General features: G+C 41.1%; 1 protein-coding gene and 1 long non-coding RNA gene across 5 annotated transcripts; one reads left to right on the forward strand and one right to left on the reverse strand.

Annotated features, from left to right (window-relative positions):
• Positions 7,792-15,466, reverse strand: LOC110431846. 4 transcript variants are annotated; one of them, XR_002449305.1, is made up of 4 exons: positions 15,083-15,466; positions 14,793-14,912; positions 8,928-8,969; positions 7,792-8,221 (listed from the first exon to the last, which is right to left on the reverse strand). It is a non-coding gene; the product is annotated as an uncharacterized LOC110431846 (long non-coding RNA). The 4 variants fall into 4 exon arrangements; XR_002449303.1 differs by having other exon boundaries at positions 7,792-8,224; XR_002449302.1 differs by lacking the exon at positions 7,792-8,221 and having other exon boundaries at positions 8,541-8,969.
• Positions 9,922-10,596, forward strand: LOC110431845 (calcium-dependent protein kinase 7-like). Its single transcript, XM_021451528.1, has 2 exons — positions 9,922-10,215; positions 10,299-10,596. The coding sequence occupies exons 1-2, from the start codon at positions 10,045-10,047 to the stop codon at positions 10,407-10,409; spliced, it is 282 nt and encodes a 93-aa protein (XP_021307203.1). The 5' UTR covers positions 9,922-10,044; the 3' UTR covers positions 10,410-10,596.

Below are 16,353 nucleotides of genomic sequence, written 5' to 3' on the forward strand. Positions count from 1 at the left end.
AAGTAACCCTCATGAACAAATATTTATGACTATACGAGACAACTTCACCATTATAAAATTTAATGTCACCATATTACTCACAAACTTCTTTTGTTGGTTGCATAAATTAAGAATAATTAAATTGTTATAAGACAACTTCAAAAATAACCGTTGTATGCATTGGTTTGTTCAATCATCTCATGAATATGTGACACTATATGATACAACACTATAAGACAACACTAATGTAGTTGCCCCTAAGAAAATTTTGCCAAATAATGTTTGGTTCTAGGGATGAAGTGGGATGACGATCCTGCTTTTACTTGTGTTTGGTCCAAAGACGGACAGTAGAGAGTCATAACCTAGGGAGTATATCCTGTAGATGTGGGACAAACCTATCCTTCCAAAAAATTGTGACATGTTTGTCATTCCTTCACGATGTGCGCTCTATTTTCTCTGCTGATTCTTTTGTGCTTGTGCTCTACTTCATTCTTTCTACACATAATACCATGGCAGCCAGAGCGAAACCAGCCAACGCACATGAATGGGTGAGGGTAGCGGGGTTCAGACGACGACAGTGTGGATAGGTAGGGGGCAAATGAGTAGGGGTTAGAAAGGTGGCCTTTTGTTTGTTGTTGTATAGCGGAGCAAAGTAGTTAGACGGGGCTGCGGGGGTGGTGGTGGCGCAGCGATGGCCATGGGGGGTCGAGCCAAGTAAGGGCTGCAATGGAGCAAGCCATGGCGAGCTCACATTAGGGATATCAATGAGAAATTTTCCATTGAGGGATAGCTCCCTATCCCCACTAGGAGAAAAAAATCTTGTCCCCGTCTCTACGAACATTCATGGGGAGTTTTTCCTCCAATCCTCGGCCCCACGAGAGGAAGTAATCTCATGGGGAACCTGTCTTCGTTACAAAATGCAATATTTAAAGAGCAAAAGTAATTTTATGGTGTCAACTCTATATAAATAAACAAAGCAAGATTTCATATTACAAGACATATTTATTTTAGGGTTTAGTTTGCTATTTATAATATGCTATGAGTTGAGTTTTTGTAAGATTTTAAATCATAAAGGGCTAATTTAGATTAAGAGCGAGTTCACAGGGCGAGTACGCGAGGAATAGGATGAGGATTTGTAATCACTCTGTAACACTCTCGTGTTAAGCGAACTAAAACATGACATGTCATCATGAGCATTGCATAGTTTATTGTTAAGTAAACCCTGATGCATTAACTTAAAATAAGTTTAAATTTGGTTGAATGTGTTTAGGAATTTAAAGTGTGCTTATTTTGTGTATGGATGATTTTGTTGGAGTTTTAAAAACCTTGGGTGGAAGTTTTCCGAGAAGCTTAGGGGGGAAACCCTAGTTTAAAAACCCTAGATTTGCCTCTTTTTGTGCAATTCCAAAACTAAGCAAAATTTGAAGTTAAGTTCAAAAGCAAAGTTGTAGGTCTTGTCAAGATGTACAACTTTGGTGTTTTGAGTTATTGAAGTTTCAGTACAAAATTCAAAGTAATTTTGAAAATACAGTTTTCCAAAAAGTGTCCCCTTTTCCAATTTGAATCTCCAATTCAAAATCTGTTTGGAATTTTGAAAAATGGTCAACATGAAAGTTGTAGAGCTTAAAAAGTTGAACAACTTTCATGTTGGGAGTTTTTCAAGTTGTTATGCAAAATCAAAAGTAATTTTGGAAATTCTATTTTGCCCCAATTCAAAAATTTGGGTTTCTTTGGATTGACTTTAAGTTTCAAAACTGTTTGGCCAAATTAGCTACATTCCACTCAGATTTAGCTCTGGCCACCAAAAGATGTTTTGTAACTCACAAAATTTTATACAAGTTTCTTTTTGGTGAAAATTTGACTTCAGTTCAACTTTTGGTCGATTTTTGCAAAAGGACAGAAAGGGGTAAATGGGGAAGGGGGGGGTAAGTTCTAGCCCTGTTCATGGCGGTGGACAGCCGAGCGTTGATCGGCGTTTGCCAGCGCGTGAACCACCGTTTCACCTCGTCCAAGCACGTGCTCGCGTCCGTGGCAAGGTGAAGCAGCTGCTGGCGAAGTGGAGCGCGACGTGTCCCTTCCTTTCGCGCTCACCGACGTCGATTGCCACCGGAGCACCGACGGACAGCTTTCCACTCCAATCCAAAATTCACCGTGGGCATATCTTCGTTACTTCCTTGCGCATCTCCAGAACCCACCCTTCTTTCCTCTTTCGCACCAGAGCACCGGAATTCACCATTCTCCTTTCCGCCGGCGACAGAGCGCCACCGTGGTCAAGCTCGTCGTGGTCAGCCCATCCGGGCAACTTTCTGCTCTCTTTTTCTCTCGTCTTTGCTTCGGCATGATTCCGTGATGTTCATCGGCTCGCTCTTTTCTCCTTTGCTTCACAGCTGTCACCGGGACATCTTCTTCTTCGTCGGAGCTCGCCGCCGGAGTCACTGGTCGCGTGGGCGAGTATCACCCGGTTGTTCTACGCTCCTTCTTTCGGCGTCAGCACACCCAGGGTGAGAAACCGATGCTTCCTGACCTCTCCATTCTTTCTCTACCGGTACAGGGTCACCGGAGTAAGCACCGCCGCGGCCATGTCCGCCGCCGCTCGTGGCCAGAGTTCGCTAGAACAGTAGAGTTAGGGTTTTCTAGCTCTTTCGGTTGCGGGTTGCTTGCTGGTGCTTGTGCTCGCCTCCGTTTGGTTCGGGGTGGCCGGAGTTGGCCGGCGTAAGCCGCGCCGCCGCGTGGTGTCGCGCTCTGGACGGCCGGGGCGTCGGGGACCTCGCAGTTGTAAAGATGAGAAAGGGGAGGGGTTTGTTTGTGAAGTCGTAGTCTCATGTGAATAGTAGTCTAGACTGCGGGTTGGTTTCTAGGGAAGTCGAGGGTTTTTCTGCAAATCTGTCAGCGCGCGGGGAAAGGCCGGCTGGGCCAATTTTCGCGCGAGCTCGGGCCGAGCTCCTGGGCCGCAGAGGCACAGTGTTGCTTTTCTTTTTCTTTTTGTTTAAAAATGATTGATGTTTGAATTTATGCTATAAATTATGTGTTGATCCAAAATTTATAAAAATTTTTGTGTAGGTTCCAGGGAATGTAAGGAGTGTAGGAAAAATATTAAATTTTATTTTATGATAGTTTGCATGTATCTATAAATTGCCTCTGTTTATTAATGAATAAACCTTCCATGATTTTTAGTAAATTATGGGTATATCCAAAAATCATGAAATTTAATATGTGAACTTGTGTTACTATTATCTAGCTTCAGGAATAATTTCAACTCTTTTTGATAAAGTATGCTCTGTTCCTTAATAAAGCTATTTAAAATAAGTATAAAAGAAATAGAAATATTTAATCCTTTTAGAATTTGAGTGGTATTTTGGATTGATTGACAACCAGTGGTCACTTAGCATGATATGCTCCCTGGTTATGGTTTATTTCATATGAATGATCTTTGTGGTATGATGGTTTCACAACATTGTTTAATAAAGATGATAAAATTGGTTTAATAATAATCCATGCTTTGATAGCTAGATTAGTTTGTTTCTTTACCATGAAGGTAAACTGTACTCGAGATAATCATATTTTGTTGTTATCATCCAAGAACATGTAACCTGTCTTTATCATGCCATGAGTATATCATAATCATGCATATGCACTTTTACGTATAGAATACGCTCCGGAAGAATCTGATCCTCAGTGGGTTGCTTCCGAGTTTGTGGATCCTTCGGGTTTTGCTGAGTTGTCGAACGTCCCTTCCGGTCAAGGCAAGCCCCGGACATTAAACCCTATCCTTGTATTTTTATAAAGTTATTTATATCACTTGAGTTAATATGATGCATTAGGTGAATAGGAATTGAGTGAATCCTATTTGCTGCATTATCTACCTTGATGATTCCATATTAACCTTGATACTTGTTTTATGAAAATGCTTAGTATGCTTAGCCCTGCTTATTAGATAAGTTTTTCAAATGAGAAAGTTTGAAGGGTTGTTGTGGCATACTTTTGTAGTCGATAATGTTAAACTTGAGACCGGTCGGTGGATTTGCTTTAAGAATGGAGTCTTAAAGTAGTGTCTCCAACTGTGTCGATTAAGGACCGTACCGTTGTTGGCCTGTTGTGATTGAGACCTTTGAGTACAGCCCACATGCGCTGGTAAGCCTTACCTATAGCTATTCCGATACTTGAGAACGGCTAACCGCGTACTGGGAGTGGAGAGATGGCGAGAGTAGCGTGTACCCACCTTACGGATCTGAGATGACCGGGAAACATCTAGATTGGCGGTAGGACGGTGGTGTACTGTACTCTCGGGTGACGCTGGACCCGTTCTTGTATGGGAGGATCTATAGAAAAGGTTGACATATGCAAGATTAAGTCCTACATATGTCGTGTGGTACTGAATCCCCAGCTGGGTTTAATCGATTCGAATCGCCGTGTTTCCTCGGATATGGAGCCTCAATCCTCACCCCATCATCGTAGTAATAAGTGAATCTTTGGTATAAGAAAGAGGTGATTTGCTTATGAAAGTTGGATAATGATCTTGGCTAGTTATAAGTGATAATCTTGAGTTAAAACTTGAAAGTAGGCTTTACTCTTAGTAAGCTTTTATGCAAAAGAAATACTTGATCTTGATAAAGCTTTACCTTGAATCCCTATAGCCTGCATACCTGAGTCTCCACCTCTTTTATAGTCGGTTAAGTCTTGTTGAGTACTTTTGTACTCAGGGTTTATTAACCCCTGTTGCAGGTGAACCTCTTGATTATCCTTTTGATGGTCGTTGTTACTTTACTCTTGTGGAGGAAAGTGATGACGAGGAATCTGATGTGTGACCTTGGGCAAGTAAAACTTGTTGTGTGATCTATGGTTTATGTAATAATAAGTTCCGAACCTTTTATGTATTAAATACTTATGGTTTGTAACCGTTGAACTTAAGTTTCAATCTATGTTATGTAATCTTTCCGCTTTTACTCTGATCTCTCTTATCCATGAAATGTTGTAATACTGTAACGCTTGATGAGGGAATTCCTGAAAAGAATGTAACGTGGATGATTCGGGTTTCCCGAGGACACCCGACAGACCTCTTGAGTCATTTGGAACTCGTACACGCCGATTGGAAGTCTTTGAGACAACGATGGGTGTATGTGGGCCACTTAATTCAGGAGGTTCTGCCACACACTCTAATCATCTAGTGAAATCACCCCTCATCTCAAGAGATTACTCTCTTGACTTGAGAATAAAGATAGGGTTGAAAGAGACATGAAAAGCCTATGTGGCTTCCTCAACAACATGGACATAGACAAGCCTTGGTGCGAACTGAGCCATGGGATAAACACCTTGTCTCTTGTGTTTTTGCTTTGTTTTGTTCTATATGTGTTCTTCGTTGTCTCTCTCTCAAGCTATTTTTAGGGTTGATCTTGATCTACAAATTGGTGGCATTCTAAGGGCAAAAAGGTACTTGGATAGTCTTATGTTACCACTAGGAAGTGGGGTTATAAGTTATTGGCTTCATAAAGTTCATCTGAGCATTTGTAGTTCATTCCCTATAGGCATCGAAAGTTTTGACATGCATCATAACTTCTAACAATGTTGGAAGTTCTGACATGCATTATAACTTCTGATGATGTCGGAAGTTCAAACTCGAACTGTCATAACTTCTGACATTTGCTGATAAGTGACTTTGAGTTGCATAGAAATGTTTAGATACACCTATTCACCCTCCTTTAAGCGACATCAAGGTCCTTACACATGTCCAATGAGTTTTAAGGGCAAAGCCTCTGAAAACATTGCCTCTGTGATCCCTGTTTGGTGGGTCAAGGTCCGATGCACGTCGAATGCCAACATGCGGCTTAAACTTCAAACTATTCTGCTCTTGTGCGAAGACCTATGTACCTGGCAATCCCATCACTTGTCACCACGGGTCATATTGCTTGGTTGGCTAGGCCAGGCCATGGCCTATAGCTTGCGAGCCACAGACACTGTCATCAACCGCCATGCACAGGATGCGTCTAGTGTGCATGGTGGTCCCACCACCACTGGCGATCTCACCAATAGGGCACCAGACAACAACCTACAAGCTTTTTATTCACCTTTTCACAATATTTTGAAAGTCATTTTTCACACATTCTCACCATGTCACTAGCTAGTGTCAAATGCAAATGCATTATTAATCACACTTAATTAGTGACACTACACAACCGTATCAACTTGAGATCTCCACTCTTAATAGTAAGGTTATCTATCCTAAACCTAATCACAAACTATTATGTCTTGACCGTAAAAAAGCAGACACCCTAGCGTATACCTTTGCCTTCAATCCATAGGGTTTTGTTTTTCTCTTTTTTCTTTTCCAAATGTTGAGTGCTTGATCAACTTGTGGTCTCCTCTCTATCACTTCCATGGATGCCTTCTTTGCCCAACCTTGGTGTGGATATAACCTAGCTCAATCACAACACTAGTGACAAAAGGTTATTCCACTAGTTGCCACTCAACTACCAATACCAAATAGCCTTTTAGTAGATCATGTGTTAACAATTCCTCTTTCCCTCATCCCCCTTAACAAATGCAAACATGGATGCCCATATCTAAAAGGATCTAGATGGCTACAATGATGAATAGTCTATAAAAAATTTGTCTAAAAACACAATCAATAGTGCAAAATAGTTAGTACAATGACCAATCCTAATAGCCATTACTCATCCATAGCCTAATTCACCCAATGCAAGTCTCCTAAACAATTCTAGTAGCGAGACTAATAGTACTTAGCACTCAAACAAGCAAGGAGATTAGCACTACTCTAGTTTAACTAAACTAGTGAAGCAACTGAAGTAGATACTTCTGCCAACTAAACTACAACTACAACAAGAGGCCTACTATACTACAAGCAACTACCACATGAGCAAGTATATGAAATGCAAAACACGAGTGAGTAGCAAATCAATGTGCACAAGAGGCGAGACAAGAATTATTCTTAGGGTTTGGTTGCTTGCTGGCAACCTACGGTGGGATAAGTTGACTTAGAATCACGTCGTTTGGGGTTTCTAGCTTTTTTCACCATAATAAGTCAGGAATAAGGCTCCAAACAAGGCCTTGTCCCCAAACCAAATGCAATACCATGTATAGATATATATACCGCTAGTATAAATTGACACACATAGATATATCCGCAAGCACATGGATACCATTGTACCTTTCACTAGAAATATTCTTAAGTATTGTATCCATAGCGAAACGTGTGAGACTAACTACAATCTAACTTAACTAAGGATAAGTCAGGATAAGATATATATGATAAGTACATGAGCATTGATAATGAATAGTTAATCACCCAGAGTACTCCTTTCTAAGACATTAGCATGACCAAGTAGAAATTAGAGAGATAATTCCTAAGTCATTCTTAATTACAAGTCAAAGCATACGATGATTAGTGCATTTTACACTTGTTAGTCACAGCTAAGTTCAACATCATATCTATGCATAAGAGATATTACTATAAGGAAGATTAAGAACAAAACTTGTCTTCCTTTGTAATCGCATTCTACTTGCACCTATTAACCTATATTAGGGGAGTGGACTATAGAGGACTCAACGGGAGTGTCACATTCATGATCTACCACATGATCCGGAATATAGGGTGTATCCATAGGTGAATAATGTATGTATAAGCACCATGCTTACACAATCTCAACCACTCACCCTATGATCATTAGAGTGAGTGCTATACTAACCTATGCTTGAATATGATGATAATCATACTAAACATATAATCAAAGTAGACAATGTACATAATAATTAGAAATATGAACATTATGAAGACAAATGTCATAACAATTGTAGCAAACATATAAAAGTAATGGAGATATAAAAGAGAGAGGGTACAAAGGTTATACCGAGCCACGTTCTTGACATGATCGAGAATCCAAGCGAAGCCTACTTGCCTCTCTCTAGATCTAACCTAACTAGCTATGCCCTAGAATGAAACTCATAGGATTAGGGTTTAATCTCTATCTTTTGCTTTGACTTATGCCTAAGGGAGGAGAGTAGAGGCTGCTATATATAGGTCGGAGCATCAATCCAAGCCCTGGATCAAACAAACTTGAATAAACAGTGAAGATACAATCTAGGAGGCGGTGGAGAACCGACATCCAAAACAAAGGTTTTGGGGTTAGCCTCCTGGAGTCTTCTAGAACCTTCCCATGGTGTTTACATGGTCGAATTACATAATTTCCTTTGATGAATAGGTCCCCCTTGACGGTTTTCTGGATAAACCCTGCTGAAAATACAGATTCATCAAAACTCATGGAATCTATTAGTTTAAATCCCTATACCTATGTTTAGTGATGGAATTAAGCATATATGTAGGTTATGTTGACGAGTATAATTGATATTACCAACAGTCAACACATACATGGATTTTATTTTTGAATAGAAATATATATAAGGGTAGCATATATTGCAGAAAAATAATTAAGGTTCACTGATAACATGGAGCTTTGTCTGCTCATTGTCACGCCTAAAAAATAAGACAGTGACACTACCGTATGCGTATGAAAATTTTAAATCCTCATACATACACAAGGCAAAAAGAGTATCAAGAACCGTACTATAATCACACTTTATTAGTATGTTGTGTCACAATTACAGTTTATTGAAGTCTATACATTTTCACATGGCAGTTGTCCTTGTGCTTTTATTTTGTGTGGCAAAGCTACTCCCAAGTACTCCTTCCGTCCCAAAAAGAATGACGTTTTTGACTTTTAGACATCATGTTTAACCATTCATTTTATTCAATTTTTTATAAATTATAAACTAAATAAATCATTAATAAAGTATCTCTAATGATAAAATAAGTCTCCACAAAATATATAATATTTATATAAAAAATTTAAATAAAACGAATAATCAGACAAGATGTCTGAAATTCTAAAATGACACTTTTTTTAGATGGAGGGAGTAGATATCATAGCTATGCCCACCCTATGCCTGCATGTCTTCAGCAGTACTACTCTCCAATCTTTCTGCGTATGTCAACAAGAAGAACTAGATAAGTATAAGTTTACACATACTCAGCAAGAATAAATAAGAGAGTAATATGTGCGTGAAATAAATGTAAGAAGATCCATGCGTTAGTGGTAATAACTAGTGCAGAAGCTTATCATTGTCATCTCCTGCTAATAATTATTTGAGTAGATGGAGAGTGCAGTGTTGCAGGCTCACAACCCTGCTTTATAGACCTCTGTTTTTATATCGGCAAGAAGAAATCTTCGATATCTATTTCTTTCATGCGCTAATAAATTCACAAATAACTTGTGTCACGTCACAACTGTATTTTAGTGTTCCAATGGTAACAGCATCAGGGCGAGGAAGAAGGAAACTAAATAAATCATCCATCAACCCACTAAAAGAGAGGATTTTTTTCTTTGCCTCTTTGCTTATCCCGAGTCACTGACATCACTAGGGCCACACAGAGTATAGAAAGCAATAGTCCTGATAGTTGAAACATACTTGCACGCGGCCAAAACACTGACAACAATAAAAAAAACTCTGTAGGCTTCATGATGCAGCTTTTCATACAACGGGACAAGAACTGGAAAGAGCTATAGAGAACCAATATTGAGACAGAAACAACTTACAATTGAGTAATATGATTCTATAGATAACATTTTACCGTCCCATATATTAGCAAAAGCATTTCCCAAATATTTAGATTTTGATAGCATTGTAACTCTATTTGCAAGTGTTATATATATATATATATATATATATATATATATAAAGAGAACTGCTCGGGTACTCTATTCTAGAAATTAGCATAAATCTTAAGGCAAACATATAATTAACCAAGTTATTAATTAATATTTTCCACTTGGGCCTCGTATGGGCCCAACCCTACCCACTCCAACCTATATATTGGGTCTTATCCAATCCTGTTCTTCTCCTTTGATCTCAACATACGGTCCTCTCAAAAAAAATCTCAACACACGCAAGCGACGAGCCGATGACCACGACAATGTCGACAACCTAAAGACCATTCAATCTCCTTCGACGAGCTCAAGCCTCAAGGATGGGCTCAAGAGGCACAGTTCCAACCTCATGGACAGCGCCACTGATGTCGACAACAATGGCACTATTGACTACGATGAGTTCATTGCCACCACCGTGCACATGAGCAAGTTGGAGCGCGAGGAGCACCTGCTCACGGCCTTCACGGCTGCTCGACAAGCTCAAACATGGTCGACGTTGGTCTCGACAACATCATCAGAGGTATCTAGCCCATTCTTCTCCTTCCATCTCAACATTCTTCATCTCTTGCATTGGTTTGTGGATGATATATATATCATATCCAGGAGTATGCAGTTCTCGCTTTGCTTCTTCAGCTAGTCATGGATGCTCCTCGCAACCCATTTCTCGGTGCCAGAAATGCTACTAAATTGAGAGAGTTCACTGCGCAAGACTAGGCCTAGGCAGTGGAGTATTGGAGTGTGGGGGATAGAAGTTGGGGATCAGAGCAGAGGATGGAGGATTGGGAAGCAAAAAATACGATCGGAGGACAAGTTCTTAGATGAAAGCAGGATTCAGTTTATACAAAATAGCATGTGTTCTCCTTCTCCCAATGGTTATATGTATTACAGAGACCCATTCTCATGTTGCGTGTGCAAGCACCTCATAACTTCTTTGGTGGCTAGCGTAGCTGGGTCAACAGGGATACTTCTAACATAGAAGTCCACTATCTTGTTGTCAACTCTGAAACTTAAATACTTCAACCCTGTTGCAATGCATATGGGCCGTGTTTTCTCCGTGGAGATTTAAAAGGAAATATAAGAATATGGACAATAACGAGATTGGGAAAAAACGATAATCAAAAGAACTATAGTGAAATTTTGACAACAGAATAATCGATCAGCATGCTCTCTTGGAGTTATAAATTACCATGTGAAAAGTTAGCTTTGTATTGTCATCCGCAAGTGTATCACCGAGACTAAAAAAACTAAATCGCATAAGAATAAAATAGTCCAGTGCTCTCTTTCAACAATAAGAATGAAACCCATGGCCATTTGCTTCATTTTATACAGGAAGAAACTGTATAGATGGCAAAGCTGCATGTATAGAATAATATTTGTGAGCATTTAGCAAATTGAAAGGTGAGATGGAAGCATTAGTTGTGACTATTTTACCAATTACGGATAAAAGAGTATGGTTAAACATTGAAGTACTTATCTCTAGAACACATTGAAGGCGATGGCGGACTAGAGATGGGGTGAATAGTCCTATCTAAAACTTAAAGCGTTGGCTAACCAAAATAAGTGCGGAATTAAAACTATCGGTCTAGCCAAGACTATACCCCTCTATCTAAGTTCTCTAGCACCTTGTTAAAGATCCTAAACAAGCAAACAAGGTGCTACCTTAGCAAGAGCTCACCTAACCAATTCTAGAAGTAAGGTCACACAAACCTATGCCACTAGTACTTTGTAAACTGGGGAGCTCCTACACAACTAGTAAGCAAAAGCACAAAGCTTCTAAGCTCACTATCATTGCTCAATAACAAGGCAACCAATGCCAAATTAGAGAGCGCAAATTACTTAGCTACACAAACTAAGCAATATGACTAACAAGGTTACACAAACCAAATTAGTCATACAAGGGGAACTACTTCTAGCTACACAAGCAAGAAAGTAACTAGCAAGCTACAGAAGCTAACTAATTACAAGAGCAACTACACAAGCACAAGTATATGAATGTAAATACAAGCTTGTGTTAGGGACTTGCAAACCAACATGAAGAACAAAGTTGACACGATGATTTTCTCCTAAGGTTCACTTGGTTGCCACCAAGCTACGTCCCCGTTGTGTCGACCAACACTTGGTGGTTCGGCGGCTAAGAGGTGTATCACGAACCTCGTCCTCACTAGAACACCACAAGAACCTACCGACAAGTGAGGTAGCTCAATGACACACACGATCCAATAGAGTTGTTCTTTGCGATCCCCGCGGGGTGAGCACCGTATCCCTCACAATCACTTCTCCGGAGCACCGCACAATCTCCTTGCGCGCTTCGAGGAAGTCACAAGCCACCAAGCCGTTTAGGAGGAGGCAACCTCCAAGAGTAACAAGCACCACTAGCTTGCAACACTAACACCTAGTGCCACTCGATGCAATCTCTCAATGCAACACACTAGAATTGCTCACTCACACAATCGGATGATCACTATCAAGCATATGTGAGTTAGAGGCTTTACTAGCACTCCCTAAGCATGGACACTAAGTCCCAAGGGTGCTCAGCACCAGCCAAGACCGGCCACCACTTCTATTTATAGCCCCAAGGGCTAAACTAGTTGTTGCCTCTTCACTGGGCAAAACTCGTGGGCACTAGACTCAGTGCAGGGAGCCACATGACGCTCAACACCAGCATTCGGTGCTTAGACAACAGCCACATGTCACTAGCCGTTTGAACTCAACCGTTGTCGCCAACGGCTAGCACACGCGCGTGCTTGCACCAGCCACACCGGACGCTTCGCTGCTTCACACCAGACCCATACATAGAGAGGGTTGCAAAAACGCTCGCACACCGGACGCAGCCACAAGACTCACTCCTGAGCATCCGGTGCTCTTAGTCAGGAAACCTCATAGAGGTTTGTCTACACTAGACGCACAAACTGAAGACACCTTGCGTTCGGTGCTTAGAGTCTGGTGCTCTCTGCTCACTCGTGTCGAACACTGAAAAGTACACCGGACGCTAAGCCCAGCGTCCAGTGCCTCCACGGCCTGCGTCCGGTGAGTGTTTTTCCAGTGAAAAACATTCCCGCGACTTCTCCAAACCTCCCACCAGCATAATAGAAAATATGCACTTAATTTTCTCAAAAGCGCCGAATCCCGCCGAGCCCAAACCCCTCTCTACCCTAGGAACTCCACCTCATTTACAAATGTGCTAACACCACCAAGTGTACACCACCATGTGCAAGTGTGTTAGCATTTTCACAAACTTTTTCCCAAAGGAGTTAGCCTCTCAAACTTGCCACGCTACTCGATCCTAACACGTAAGCAAAGTTAGATCGCTCAAGTGGCACTAGATGACCGATATGCAAACAAGTTTGCTCCTCTTGATAGTACGGCCGGTCATAAACTTCTCTACACACCTATGACCGGTGAAATGGAAATGCCCTAGGTTATACCTTTGCCGTGCACTTTCCATTCCATCTCCTCCAATGTTGATGCAACACATGCACCAACCAATCACCAAATGATATGATCCACTTCATATCATCACGTGACCGTATTGGTTCATCGATCTTGACCTCACTTGCTCTTCACTGTTGCTTTGGTCCATCGGCGGCAAGTCTTGCTCAAGCTTCACCGTCACGCGCGGTCCCTCGCTTCAAAGCCTCTGACTTACCCTTCACTCTTGCAACCGGTCCATCGAGCCAAGCCCCATCTTGATCTTCTCCACCTAGGTCACATGACTCCATGTCATGTCTCATATGCAGTGAGCTCCTCCATCATCACATATTCACCTATGGACTAATCTCCTGTGTATCTCATATAAACACTATTAGTCCACCTAAGTTGTCACTCAATTACCAAAATCAAACAAGGACCTTTCACACATGATGAGGCTGCTTAGGGACTTGGACCAATGAACTAAAATATCTAGCATCCTAAGAACAAATTAGAGTGCCTGCAGCAAGCACAAATCTATTCAAATTTGACTCAGGATGAAACACTAAATGATAAGCAACTCATTTTTTTGCTGTGCAAAACATGACGCGTAACACAAGGGTAGATAAATGTTATATTGAAGGAAAATTTAACTATTTGTATCCTCCACTTGCGTCCAACAAAACTATGGCATGAATTATTTGGGGCCATTTAATTTAGGAGGAATTCTATTCAACTGTTATATTTTTAGCACAGCTGGTAGGTGTCTACCTTTTCAGAACATCTATACTCTGATGATGGCATTGCAAATGCTTGATTCTCTCCATCCTCCATTTGTAGCCACCAAAATTGTAGCAAAAATTATTTCTAGCCATTTAATTTAGGAGGAAACCTACTATTTATAGTTGGATAAAAACATTTTTAGCATAGCTGGTAGGTGTCTGCCTTTTGAGAACATCTACTCTCTAGGAATTAGGCACACCTCACTATTTATTCTAGTAAAGCAATATCAAATTCCCAGATCTGAACGAATAAGACCAATATACATGGCTATCTAAAAATTCACTGCAGGGAGTCAGATATAATTGAAATTAGAGCAAAGAATAAAGAGAGAAAGTATGTACAAGATTGTGACGCCGTGGCTCCAAACAACATTGCTCTATTTGGATCAGCTAACTAACATATCACAAAGGTTTAACGATGACCATAACTTTCCCCTTAACGTGTAAAAAGAAACACTTCTTTGACAACTCTAGACCAGGGAAGAGCAGTATTCTATTTCTTGCAGATTTACCAAAGTTCTTGTTATTGGGGACACAAACTATTTAATTTCTGAACTGTGTGGACCATTGAACTCTAGACCTGATAAATATAACAAAGTATGAGTCTAAGGTTTTATTGTCATATAAATCTACCTTACTGGAACCTAGGAACATGTTGATTAGAACCTAGGTTTTATTGTCATATATGGTTGTCATATAAATTGTTTAACAAATACATGAATGCACATACATGTATTTGTTTAGGAAGCCCCATTCATGCATAATCTGAGAGCAAGGGCAGTATCGATCTTTTTGAAGAAAATATTCAATACTAAAATAGCTGCAGTTATATCAAGCAAGAGTAGAGACAAGCATGAAGCATCACAATGTACAGAAAAGAAGAAGCAATAAAAAAATCATTTCTCACCTTCAAGCTTTGGTTGCACAGCTGCCCTTTTCTCCAACCAAACACAAATGCAGATCGCTGCCCTTTTTTCCCTCTCCAACCTTCCTTGAAAAGATCAAGATCTTATCTCTATACTTCAATCTGAAATATGAAATGTGGATGTCATCTATGTTCAACATAAAACATAGATAGCCAGACATGAAAACCTAAATTTAACTAAAATAAAACTATAGCTAGCAGTGCATAGGTAGCCACGGTAAGACAACAAATTGCTAATGGAAGACACTAATATTGCAAAACTAGAAACTAACCACTTCAAATCTGTTCAGAGATTGGGATTTGGCCCTAGGCTTCTTCGTTGCTGCCCCAGAAGAGATGGTGGTCCTTGCCACGTCGTGGGAGTAGGTGATGGGCGGACGGGCGTCGGGTCGCTGGGGGATGCACGCCGCGGCCGGTGGGCGTCGGGGTCGCAGGGTACGCGCGCGGCGGCGGGTGGGCGCCGAGGTCGCAAGGGTACACAACGGCGGGCGGGCGTCGGGGTCGCGGGGGAACGCGCGCTGCGGCCGGTGAGCGTCGGGGTCGCAGGTGGTGGGCGCTGGGTGTCGGGGTCGGGGTCGCGGGTGGTGGCGCGGCAGCTGGTGGGCGCTGGGGTCGCAGGCGTACGGGGCCGCGGCCAAGCGCTGAGGGCGCGGGGATACGCGGCGGCGGCCTTTGCTGAGGGCGTGGGGATACGCCAAAGGTCGGGGATTTGGACTAGGGTTGGGGTAATTTATTTTTTAATATTACATGGCCAATGTTGTCCACGACATGGCGCGGAAAGGCGCGAGCTGAAAAAAATATTTAGTTCCCTAGGGGAGCATTGTGGTTCCTAGGGATAATTGACACGGAGGCACTACCCTGACACACGAGTAAGCAGGCTCACCGAGGAAAAACGAAAACCCTAGGGAAACCGTTTGTTTTCCTAGGGTACCAAAATAAACTCTAGGGACTCAATCTTTTCCCTAGTAAAACAAATTAACCCTAGGGAAACAGGAGGATTCTAGTAGTGCAAGTATGAATATTTTTTCAACTCATGACTAATAGGGGCTTAAAAATGTAGCAACTCCTATATTAGCATTCCCATTCTCTGGGTCTCTTGTAGAGTATATTTGTAGTTAAATATAGAACTATAAGCATGTCAGGGCCCTGTTCTGAACCCATTGTCATAATTCATTAAGATAAACTAAGGGCAAAGTTCTGAACTTGTTGCTCAATATATGTACTACTTAGTATTCGTAAACCTAAAAAGTTACTATGTCTTTTGAATCATCTAGTATTACTTAGCATGCTCACGTTAATATTTCCTATTAAGACCTTGTTAGCTTGAAATTTGTTACCTCTGAATTCCATTGTAAACTGAAAATAAAGTTGTGTACACATCGTTACCAAAAAGTGAATCCTAAAACAACTAAAAGATTTTATACTTAGATTCTCTATCCAGTGAAAATTTTTACACAAGCTAAGAAGTAATTGCATCTGTTGACATCTCTAACACGATTACAAATAAGGTAGGAAACCTTAGCAAAGGCGTTAGAGACGTACG

This window comes from Sorghum bicolor, chromosome 1 (assembly GCF_000003195.3).
Source record: "Sorghum bicolor cultivar BTx623 chromosome 1, Sorghum_bicolor_NCBIv3, whole genome shotgun sequence".
In the NCBI taxonomy this organism is placed as follows: domain Eukaryota; kingdom Viridiplantae; phylum Streptophyta; class Magnoliopsida; order Poales; family Poaceae; genus Sorghum; species Sorghum bicolor.